Source organism: Nicotiana sylvestris, chromosome 3, assembly GCF_000393655.2.
Source record: "Nicotiana sylvestris chromosome 3, ASM39365v2, whole genome shotgun sequence".
Taxonomy (NCBI): domain Eukaryota; kingdom Viridiplantae; phylum Streptophyta; class Magnoliopsida; order Solanales; family Solanaceae; genus Nicotiana; species Nicotiana sylvestris.
In genome coordinates this window covers 178,560,017-178,572,202 of record NC_091059.1, presented here as the reverse complement: position 1 = coordinate 178,572,202, position 12,186 = coordinate 178,560,017, and the positions used below count along the sequence as shown (strand labels likewise).

The window sequence follows — 12,186 nt, the reverse complement described above, 5'->3', positions numbered from 1 at the left end:
CTGCCGGAAATCGTCTCCGCCGGCGGCGGTACTCCAATCGACCCCAAATTAACGCCATAGACTCCCCTCCTTCTCCTCTTCCAAAATCTCCAACCCCCCCCCCCCTCGAATCCTACTGGAATTCTTCGAATCTTGAATCGAAGAGGACAACCAAAACCCTAACTCGTCCAATCGGCCCCAAAATCACACCACAGAACCACCATGGCCCCCTCTTCCTAACTCCCAGGTCGATTCCCCTCGAATGTTACCCGAGCTTCTCGATTCTTGAATCAGAGCTTGATCCTAAAAAGTCCAAATTTTCCAATTCAGGGTTTCCTCAAAGTTTTAGGTTCATTCTGATGGTATCCGTGTGTTTTGGATAAAAACACACGGTTAGTCTCAGATTGAGCCAAGAATCTGAAGGTTCAAAGATCCATCACCACCTTTCACGGTCTGAGGCACGTTTAGGTATTTCCGTTTTTCTTTTGTTATTTGTTCTCCAGTTTTACTCCGTTTGTTTTTCTTCTTCTACTTCAGTCTCTTCTTCTGAACTCCAACCCATTCTGTTTTGTGATGCATGTTAGTTTAAGAAAACCTTCTTCTTTAATCAGTACAATTAATCTGTTAATTAGATTAGTTCCGATTTGTTAAATTTAGTTCATCATGCGGGTTTGGAAATTGTTCGAATTGCTTCTGTTCTTTTTCACCTCAGATAATCTGGTTTTGATTTGGGCCTATGGTTTGTACCTTTAGGTTTCAGGCTCGTTGGGTTGGATTGGGTTTTGGATTAACTCAACCCAGGGTCAACTTGACCCGTATTTGGTCGGGAGGGTAAATAACAGTAGCTAAAAAGGGTAATTTTGGAAATTGGGGAAGGGAATCTTGAGTAACTGAAAAGGAAGCTTCCTAGAAGTTGGGGTGGGGGTTATTTTGAAATTCTGAGGTTTACACTAGGGATTTCTAAGCTAAAATGAAAATTTCAGAAGGTTTTAAGTGCAATTTTGAACTCTTTGAGGCTGCCCTAGTAACTTGCCTATAAAGGCATTGTTACTTAGAGCTCAAGTCAGATTTTTGAGAACTGAAAAATCAGAAATACACCAGACGACTAAAATTTATAAGAAAACACTATTCCATTGGAATTCAGCCCTAAATCTTAAGTCGTTCTTAGATTTCAGAACAATTTTTGAAGCCTTTTAAGTGTAAATGGCTTGATCTTGTGCTGGAAAAGCTTTGTGGTTTAGTTTGTTTGAAGTTTTCACTGTTCCATTGATCTTTTGTTTGGGTTTTCTGAAAGTTTTCAAAGTTTTGAAGCATTTTTGGTTCATCTGAGGTTGAGTGTGAATTGATTTGGGTTTGGAAATTAGTTCAAGGTTGGGTCTTGGGGTTTGCTGTGTGTCAACCTGTGTTGAACTTGGGTTTTACTGATTGTTGCTCAAATCTGTGCTGTGTTGCTCGCTGCTAGCTACTGATTCTTCACTATTTTGGTTTCTATCTTATTTTCAGGTATTTCCTTCAAACCTTGAATGGAAATGAAGCTTGTTATGGCTATTTGTGTTGGAATCATGTAATTCGAGTCGAAGAAACTGATTGTTGCCCTTCTCTGTTACATTACCAGCTTCGAAGTCTATTATATTTTGTCTTCATGTTCCTCTTAGGCTCACATAAGTTATTTAGTTTCTTGTCATTATCTTTGTAGATTCTTTTATGGTGTTGTATAAATATTTCCCTTTTACTTGCTTAGCTTAAATGTTTGAAAGTCCCTGATCCTATGTATGAGCAGTAGAGAACTACTGCAAAGAAATTTTAGTAATGTCAAGTATGTTTTAGGTCTGTTTTGGCCTGTTGAGGCCAGTGTTGTTGGATTGAGAGCATGCTGGTCAGTTTTCTCTAGTTTAGCTATACATTTCAAGCCTTGCAGGTTGAGGCATGTTTATTGTTAGGAAGGAAGGTTATACATATGTTATCTGCTTCTGAGGTGACTCGATATCGAGTCTTAAAGCCTCTAGTAGTTGGCCTTGAAATCTGGCTTGGGCTCGTTTGGGCCCAAAGTTCATTATCCTTATGATGTGGTCTTGTGAGTCCAAGGCAAGCGTGGGTCCAAGGTGCAGACAAGATCAGAACTATAATTTTAGTTGCTTTATGTTTAAATAATCAAAGAAGCAAAGATGTTAGTTCAGTCATGTGCTCAACATAGTTTTATGATTGGTATTCAATTAAATGTGTACAATTTTGAGTTTTTATGTATGATTTGGCGTTAAAATCTGCAGCTGGGCCTTTAGCGTTGGCCCAGTGCCTTTGGATGCACTACCAATTACGTTCAAGACCTCTGTTTCATTTGTGATTTGGGCCTGTTGTTGATTTGGGCCTGCTGTTGATTGGATTTTATATTAGCAAAACGTTGTTACACTTTGTTGAGCCTTAAAGGTTAAGACCCTTGTCTGATGGAATTCAAATCACTTTAGACCTTTACTTAACTAACTAGACCCTTTAAAAATGGGTTGAGGCACGCCGATTAGCCAAAATGTATAACTTATGGCCCTCGCTTAGTTAATATTTTAATCCTTAGAATTCGGGGCGTGCCATTTAGCAAATTTTCTATGGCCCTCGCAAAGTTCAAAGCACGTAGCTGCTTTAGGCGCGTCGTTAAATAACATTACTGATAATAGGTGAATTTAACTATAATTAGGCCCTAAATAACCACATTCGTGTATAGTTTGGTTGATAAAAGTGATAACAAAATGCACTTATTAGTGTTTTTCATGCTTTGTAGGTTATATATGACCAGAGAAGGCTATGAAGTACTTTTGGGATCAAATATGGAGAAAAAGAGGCCGATCGTAAAATTCCGTCAAGTAAACCATGCGGAACAGCTCAAGTCAGAACTGAAAGAGGACTGTCGCGGTTCCACTGCGACCGCGGCAGAACCGCGGTAGAAGATGGCTGCAGACAAAGTGAGAATCAGAGAGCATGTTTGGCCGCAGTTTGACCGCGACCGCGACAGAACTGCGGCGGAGGCGGAGAACTTCAGGGACTAAAGTGCAAAACACGGGATTTTTAGCCCAAAACCCTATTTTAAACATTAGAATTCGCCCAAGAGAGGGATGTATTGATTTGGAGAGTATTTTGGCAAGGAAAAACAATTGTGAGAGATCACCCAAAACATCTTTCTTCTTTTATTTGATTTTCCTTGTAAATTTTATGATGAATATTGTTTTAGTTTGTTTACTCATAGTTATGAGTAGCTAAATCCTTTGTCTAAGGTTTTGATGGAACCTATTGGGGGATGAACTTCTTGTTTATGTGAATACAAATTGCTAGTCTCAATCTTTATTCGTTCAACTTTGTGCATGTTGTAGTTAATTGACAGGATCCTCAATTAGCTGTGCTTATTTAGTGTGCATAACTCGGGAGAGAGTGCATATTTAGGTTATTGTTGAACAACACCACTCCCAAAGTATAAGAGGGATCTATAACTGCGGGTTTAAAGGCGGGATTAGGGATAATGAAGCCTTGAGTGCAATCTAAAGTGAACCGTGTTAATTAGAGCTAGCTAGTGTATCTCGGGAGAGTGCATTGAGTATATTACTGTGATTACTCGGGAGAGATTTACGGTAAGATGAGCGTTCATGATTGATAGAGAGGTGTTGGTCAATTTGTATGAAGCATAAACATAAGGGATTTCATCAATAGGGGAAGTCATTACCTTAGCGTTTTCTCATTATTGTTTACAACCTTAGCATCCTTAGTTTACAACTGTTTATTTACTTGCAATTTTAGTTAATGAAGACACCATCAACTGTGATTCAAACGTTTGGGGAAATTGGTTCTCAAGAGTTTAGTGGGTCTAAAGATAGTGATTGATAGGTTAACTCTCTTTGGATTCGACTCTGGGCAGAATACTCAGGTTATATTTGCAACGTCCGCAGGGTCCTTTTTATAAGGCATAGTTGGGCGTGATCAATTACCTTCCTAAATTTAGGTGTGCATTTCATGTGACCCAAATCAAAATCTTAAAACATTGACTAAAATGTGTTTAGGATTGCGGGTGCATTTCATGTGGTGCGATCCAAAGATACATTTTAAACGACGTTCAATCTTCTTTAAATATTAAATAAAAGCGGTTAAAAGTTAAAATTTGCATATAGGTTCATAATCGTTAAAAATCAGACAATTAAGCTGAATATAACAGTTGAGCGACCGTGCTAGAACCACAGAACTTGGGAATGCCTAACACCTTCTCCCAGGTTAACAGAATTCCTTACTCGGATTTCTGGTTCGCGGACTGTAATACAGAGTCAATCTTTTCCTCGATTCGGGATTTGAACCGGTGACTTGGGACAACATAAATTATCCCAAGTGGAAACTCTGATTTTAATTAGAATAATCCCGTTTTGATTGTCACTTTAAGTTAGAAAAACTCCCTTATACACCCTTTCGGGGTGTAGGTAAAAAGGAGGTGTGACAGTCCTGCACTTGACCTTTATCTCAAATGTTATTGCACTGTCCATGTCTTTTACTTGCTTAACTTGCAAATACCGTGTCTACTTCCTGATTTTATAATTATACTAATGTTGTATCCGTTATGTTGCGCTTTAGTTTAAGTCTTTCACCATGCTAGCCATTCATGCCCTTACTTGTTAACTTGCGAAGATCACGTATTTCCATTTTAATTGTTATAATTGTACTTAGGCCTTCAATATGCTAGTTAATTGAAGTTGATATTCCTTGCTTTCCAGTTGTTGTTATTACTCATGTGCTTTCCGTTTAGTTCTTTATTGTTGCTCACATGTATATCCTTATCCATTGTTGTTATTTGCATATTCCCTACTTTGTAATTTCTATAATTGTGTTTCTGTCATATGGTGGGTTCTGTTATACGTTCATTTGAAAGGATGAGTTGAACGCACGAAGGATGTTGCGGTGCTAATTGAAATGTTACATAATTTATTTATACATGGTGAGGATGAGATAGAAGCACGAAAGGTGTTACCGTGCCATCTGATTTCTCAATTGACATTTTGGACATATATTTCATACCAGGAAAGATCGTAAATATTCTATTGTGGTTCTTCTTTTGCAAATTTTGACTGTCTCATCGAGTTGTTTATGATATTTCTATCTGTTATGCTTCGAACTGCTTTTACTGTTAAACTAATGTACAGGTTATAATAATAAGCATCTTTTAACTCAAAATCTCGTCACCACTTCGATGAGGTTATACAAAATACTTACCAGTACATGGGGTCGGTTGTACTGATACTGCACTTCTGCACGCCCCGTGTAGATTTTGGAGCAGGGTTGTTGGTGACGTTTGGTGCTGATTTCAGAAGATGTTTGTGCGTCTGGTTGAAGCTGTCACTTGTTCTTGGTAGTTTTAGACATTCTTAATCTGTTTATGTAGTTTTCGAATAGATCGTGTGAAAAGTTGTATTAGCTTTGAAAATCCTAAATTCTAGATGTTCATGACTTGTACTACCAGTTCTTGGGTAAAATTTGTGAAAGTTCAAATAAATTCTAACTTCCTTTTTTCTATAAGTTATTTGGTTGTTTCTTTTGGTTAATTGGCTTACCTAGCGGGTCAAGTTAGGTGCCATCACGGCCAGTGATTTTTGGGTCATGACAAACTATGGCAGAGAGTCAATCAGTTTTTGTGCAAGGGAGATCTATGGTTCATAATGTACTTATATGTCATGATTTTTTGAGGCACTATAATAGACAGACATCACCCAGATGCTTGATGAAAATTGACCTAAGGAAAGCTTACACTATGGTTAGTTGGGAGTTTGTTGAAGAAGAACTCAAAAGGGTATGGGTTTCCTGCCAAGTTCATAAGTCTGATTATGATTTGTGTTACATCACCTAAGTACATATTAAAAGGTTAATGAAAATTGAAGGTTATGATTTGACAGAATAAAGAATCGATATTGGCAGCAATTCAAAAAAGAGATAGTAGCAGCTATATGGAGTGCAAGAATATACCATACTTGGAAAGCTGGGAATTGAAAATTGTTTAGGGGACACACTATAAATATAGACATGATAGTAGTACAGATCAAGGAGTTTATAGATAGAATAGAATAAATTAGAATGTCTAAGAGAGCACATTGGTGTAGGAGATTGATTCAGGAAATTCTAGCTATGTTGGAGGCCTACATTACATAGTACCCTTCATGGAAAGTGGCTATGGGATTTAAGTGCTCTTTAGGCGTATTGGAGTTTGTTGTTAATGGTAATATTTACATTGTTACCAAAAAAAAAAAAAAAAAAAAAAAAGATGCATTTAAGCTAATGAAACTTCCAAAAGGTGGAGGCCAGCTGAGATTCTGTTCTTGTTAATTAAGATTTAAGGAAGTAAAAGAAGAAATCATCTCTTCTTAGCGATATTTAGAAGAACCGGCAGAGGTACATACATGTTCGTGTATTGACTATCGAGCTCTGGCTCTGCTACTCTATTTATATCTTTACTGTCACAAATCCGTGGGGAGATTTAGAAATAAAAGCAACTGCTATAGTGCTACTTAACATGCAATTGAGTGATTTTGAGTCTATGCTGCAAAGACGACATTATTGTGACACAAATATAGCCAACCACGTCTACAATTTGCAAGGTTAGGGTAAAGTCTACGTACACACTACCCTTTCCAGACCGTACTTTGTCAGATTACACCGGGTTTTTTGTTGTTGTTGTTGTATATATAGCCAACCACGCTGATGTGGCTTTCGACTGATTAACCATGATATCCAATGGTCGGGCCGTGATGTAGATATGTGTTGAGTTGCGCCTCTCGATCAGATAAATGCTACTGGTGATGTAATAAGCTGTGTAGGAAAAGAGGATCGGGGACTTTCATTCCCATATCTAACCTAGTTGATGACATTGAATAAGTACGGTAAAGCTCGGAGACAATGCAAGAATGCAAATGCCTAAACACCTGCACATTACCTAGAGCCTATACCAAATAACTGAAAAATAAAAAAGAACAAACAAAAACATTATCAGAATCTTCAGAATAGACTTAGGTTTATGCTTCCTAGTGAAGCATAAACCCACCGAGTTTTAGGTCTCTAACTAGGTAGTTTGGCTACTCCAGGCCCACAGCTAAAAACGAAACTCTCGAACAACAGAAGCATCCTATTCTGCTGCCTGCCAAACCTCTGCTTTTCCTTATGAGTTTTATTGCGCAATCTTTACAAATAACCAGTAGCTTCCAGACTAATGTGGAAATAGAAATACCCAATTTCAGGCCATTTTTCATAAGTTCTTCCCCTATCCTTCATATTTGGCTGTCTTATATATTTTGTTATATGTTCTTTGAGCAAGAATATATTCTGAGAGATTGTGCATGTTCAGAGCGTTCGGAATGGGAAGGCATCTGTGCCTAGTACAGGAAGAAAGTCTGCGTAGTCTATTTCTTATACCAATACAACATAGTACAAGTACACTGAGTTAGACGACCTTGATCATACAAGATAAAACAGACAATTCTACTGGAAATGAGGGTGATTACGATTACAAACTTAAGAATGCTTCTTCTATAGTGGAACAGTTGCTGGACAGTTGTAGGATCCAATGCCAAGGTTCCCTCACAAACATCATGATGAAGTGGAAGACTAGTATATTCCTGAATAACCTATATTCAAATTCATTACGGCATCTGTCATGTTCCTCTGTCAAAGCTGCTACCAACCTGCATATGGAGCCACTCGGATTGTGCTCCTTGAGCATATTCTCTCGGTGCTTGTGCGCCAAAAATCATTCCAGTGGCATCAAATGCTGACGGTGCAAGCTGCAAGAGAAGTAGAGGGCCCCAGAAATCAAGAAAGTGATGAGAAGCTTTCCACAAAAAATTATTCGTATAGAAACATGAAAAGAATCAAGCACTAGATTGTGTTGCAATGAATATGAATATTTTAGGGGCTGACTCTACTGAAAAAGATCATTAGTGTCTAGCTGTGATGCATGAATGAAAACAGTAATAGCAGTTCAGTTGGCAAAGAGAACTCGGCTTGGTATGTAGCTCAAGAAGGTGAGCATAAGCTCACACGAGCACCGCAGATTGTGGTAGAGAAACAAAATCGTGTAGTCTATATCCACACATTTCTAAATGACCAACAAGGTCAAGTCATACAAGAAAACAATACATTGAGAGAACAAAGGACTGGAAAAGTAAAAGTTGGAAAGTGGGGCAAAAGAAGTAGCAAGTTATGTTGCGCGGACTCTCCAAAATGATGCCGCACCCGTGTCGGATCCTCCAAAAATACACTATTTTTGGAGGATCCGACACGCACCCAGCAACATTTCCGGAGAGTCCGAGCAACATAGGTAGCAAGTACGTCACAGACTTTATTGTGGCACCAGATAACAAAAGCATGGAAGCTTATCAGAAAAGGTCTACATCTGTCCAAAGGTCATGTCATTTAATTTCACATGGTAAAGTGCAGATTTAGCAATGCTGCGAAAAGCTTAAACTTCACTTTCAAAACGTCCCCTTAAACATCATCACTATGAAGATGGGATTGGGTAACAAAAGAATTGTACAATGGTAAACTTCCAGACCAAACCTGCCCCACCCCGAAAACTATAAGAAAAAAAAAATAACGCGTGCAAGAAAGCACAAGAAAAGTGGTCACAAAAAGCTCTTTTTGTGCTTCTACACAACAGTCTATCTGATGAGTTGTGATACCAAATTCCTTGAAGCATATTAGAGATGGTTCCAGTCTATACTCCAAAGCTCGATAGTAACTTAAACTAAGTTAACCATATAAAAATTTCCCTTGCTGTTCTATACTGGATTCTTAGAATTAATGCCTAGAGTAAAACAAAATTAAAAGATATGGCAAAGGTGTCAGGAGTCTAGAAACAAGCCGTGCCCTATCTAGAGAAAAGTCTCAGCTACTATCTGATCAAAAATTATGCGGAAAGCTTTCCCAGAACTGCAATTTGGCACATAGCAATGCTCCAGACACCAATGCAGGTGATTTCCTGTTGACACTACCTCAAGAGAACTGACTAGAGTCAGTCTAGTGGCAAATCAGTTTCATCCAAAAGGTTCAAATCAAAAGAGAGCACAAGTTTTCAATGTTTTCATGAATGCATTTCTTACGAGAAATGTGGTTGCAAGAGTTCAAGCATTCATAGGATGCTTGAGGAAGATATCAAAATCAACTAATTCAATAACTTTACTTGACCATCACATAATTTCTCACAACCATGGTGCCTAATACTACTTAAACTTCTAGGTCCAGAGTCTTTGGGTGAAAGAGATTTCAACTGCAGCCATGAGCAAATGTGATATAGAAATAGGGCAGTGAAAGATATCTACCATTTCTGGCATTTACTTTACCAAATCTACAATATCTGAAGTAAATAAAATATCAGATAAAATAACCTTCAGCAAGTTATTATCCACCTGTAGATTATCGACTCCAAAAATTTGAAAGGATTAACAGATAGAACAGATATAGTGTTTGTCTTAGATCAACATAAACCTGAACCCATCTACCAGCTACCTGTGATAAGGAAAAAGAAAACCAAATACTTACATCTTTTGAAGGAAAGGTTTCTACAGGGTGGCTCATCCTTGAATTGACTGCTTCAAGCTTCATGGACAAGAACTGGAAAGTTCAATTGAGAGAAAAAAGATGAGGTTATGGCTGAGTTCATAAGACCCAAAAGGACAACTACTGCAAAGATGAGGAACTACCTCCACTTGACGTTGTAGTGACTGGACATAATTTATTATTTCATCAAGAACAAGAGCTTTTCCAATAACCTGTAAGAGAGTTACTAACTAAGTCACGCGAAAAATGCTAATTATACATGAAATGCGTTCCATCTTACAAGCACAGAAGATACTGATGTAGGTTCCCGTTAGTAGATATGGTAAGAATATCGCCATTTTTTTATAATAGCCACCACTATTTCTAACGGGGAGCCCACGTGCTCGCTGTAGAGATTAGAAATAATTCAAAAAAATTACTAACCTTATTACATCCAGGAACCAAATCTTGCAGAATTTTCATCCTCTCACTTATTTTTTCTCTCCTCGCCTGATAAATAAAGAGTCTGCTCAGCCAATATGAAAAAATCATCAGACTATTAAAGTTATGAAAGTTCAGAGAATTTGATACCCTCTCTGCTAGGCTGTGGCTGTCAGTAGCTTGACCCCTTCTTGCCCTTACATGGATGTAATCCTTAGGTGGCTCAGGTTTACTACTTTGTTCAGTGCCCTTGTTAACAGTCCGGGAGCTGGATTCTGCTTCTACCTTTGAGCCGCCATTTTCTTCTTTAGATTCTGATGCTTTCTGGCGTTTGGCGACTGAACCATCCTGCTGCGAACATAATTTGAATTAATAAGAAAAATCAATATGTAGCTTCATTAAGTCTGGAAACCATATCAAGATAAGAATTTGATCTAAAGGAATATGGTAAATCCAGGAGCTGATTCTTAACTAGCAAAATATTTGAAAAGAATTATGAAACCTATAAATTGTGAAGCAGTAGAGAATTTTCATCAGCTGAAGACTTAGAAGTCGGGTTATGCTGAAACCTAACTTGATCCGAATGAAAATGGTTCACTAAGCAAATAGACAATTAGCACATACATCATCAACTTATAGCTCAAGGAATTGCTTAGTATATGTTCCGTTTGACAAGCATCAACAACTTAATAATTCATCACCAATTACAAAGAATTGGTTGTAGACATAACAAGAAGAGAACTGAGAGAACAAATTAGGAAATTGACATCTAAAAGTGACTCAACTCAATGAGAAATATTTATTCTTCCAAAAATGTGAGTCCTTAGGCAGGAAAATAATAATTAGAAAAATTTCAATGTCAAATCAACAGTAATCTATCCACATCCCGCTTAGTCGTGTACTTAAACCAAAAAAGAGCAATTAGAAAGTTAGTTATAATTATAATTACCAAATCATTAGCATCACTAGTAGAAACAAGCTTAGAAGAGTCATCCTCCGAATTCATATCCCTCTGCCTGACAGCAGCAGTGCCGCCGCCGCTTCTTCCGCTCTGCTCCGTCACAGTAGATTCGTTAACGGAGTTAGCAGCCGCCTCTAATAAACCCGTAAAGCTGCTCATTCTGAGACCCAGGCCTCCTCCACCAAGGTCACCGTTGCCGCCACCATTTGCCGCGGTGGAAAAGGGCCAAATCTCAGCTAAGCTGTAAGAACTCGGGTTGGCCGCCGAGAATGATGCCTCATTAATAATAGGTGGATCCATTTCAACAATTCACAATTATATACATTCGTGTTTAATGATTAGTGTGAATTTTATTAACACGAGATGAGTGGAATGAAAATTGAAAACCCTAGGTTTTGAGCTTAAGTAGTTGTGGTTATGGGGGGGGAGAAGTGTAAGTGTGTTTTTTGAAAATGTTTGGGTTATTATTATACAAGTTTAAAGCCTACGAGGAAGTGAAAGTGAAAGCCAGAGAGACAAAGACCACTGTGATGTGAGGTAGAGAGGGAGAAGATGAAGATTGGGTTGGGTTGGGTTGGGTTGGGGTGCGCAGTGTACTCCCTCGGCGCAAATATATAGGTCTTCTTCATAAATTAAGCTAAGCAAAAAATGGAGTTAAGTAAGAGACTCAGCGGTATACTCGGATAAGAAATGAACAATTCGCTGGTTTCTGCTGTGTTATTCACTCGCTTTTATAGAGAGCCACGTGGTCTTGTCGAGATCATTTTATTGTTAAAGTTGAAGATTGAGGACAGGCGAGTACTTCGTGGGCGCGTCTCGATCAGCTTCTTTAATCTGGATTATTTTTGGGATCGCACGCCTTACAAATCGCAGCTTAAGCAGTATATAAAAATGGCGTCGTGATTTACAGATGTACATGCTCCGTATATTATCATTTTTTTTAACTTTGTCCCCTCAAAGTGTTTCACTGGACGATCTCTCCCCCCCCCCCCGCCCCACACACACAACCAAAACCCAAAGTAAACATTTTATATACACTTAGGGTCGTTTGGTAGGGCATATAAGAATAGTGCGGAATAAGGTATATTAATAATGCATAGATTAGTAATTCAAGTATTATTTCTTATCTACTGTTTGGTGTGGTGTATTAAATTTATAATGCATTACATAATTTTTAAGAAAAATAGTTGTTTACAAAAATGTCCTCCATATTCTCTAGCTTTAAGGGACTTTAAGGACAGTTTTGTCTTTAATCACACAAATGC

At 38.2% G+C, this 12,186-nt stretch overlaps 1 protein-coding gene across 2 annotated transcripts; it reads right to left on the bottom strand.

Annotated features, from left to right (window-relative positions):
• Positions 1-7,362: 7,362 nt before the first annotated feature.
• LOC104232514 (transcription factor BHLH089) lies at positions 7,363-11,922 on the bottom strand. Of its 2 annotated transcripts, none has more exons than XM_070171238.1 (6): positions 10,910-11,922; positions 10,111-10,311; positions 9,964-10,029; positions 9,684-9,752; positions 9,523-9,594; positions 7,363-7,766 (listed from the first exon to the last, which is right to left on the bottom strand). In XM_070171238.1, the coding sequence occupies exons 1-6, from the start codon at positions 11,219-11,221 to the stop codon at positions 7,638-7,640; spliced, it is 849 nt and encodes a 282-aa protein (XP_070027339.1). In that variant the 5' UTR covers positions 11,222-11,922; the 3' UTR covers positions 7,363-7,637. The 2 variants fall into 2 exon arrangements, with proteins under 2 accessions (XP_070027339.1, XP_070027340.1); XM_070171239.1 differs by having other exon boundaries at positions 10,111-10,308; positions 10,910-11,899.
• Between the last annotated feature and the right edge of the window lie 264 nt (positions 11,923-12,186).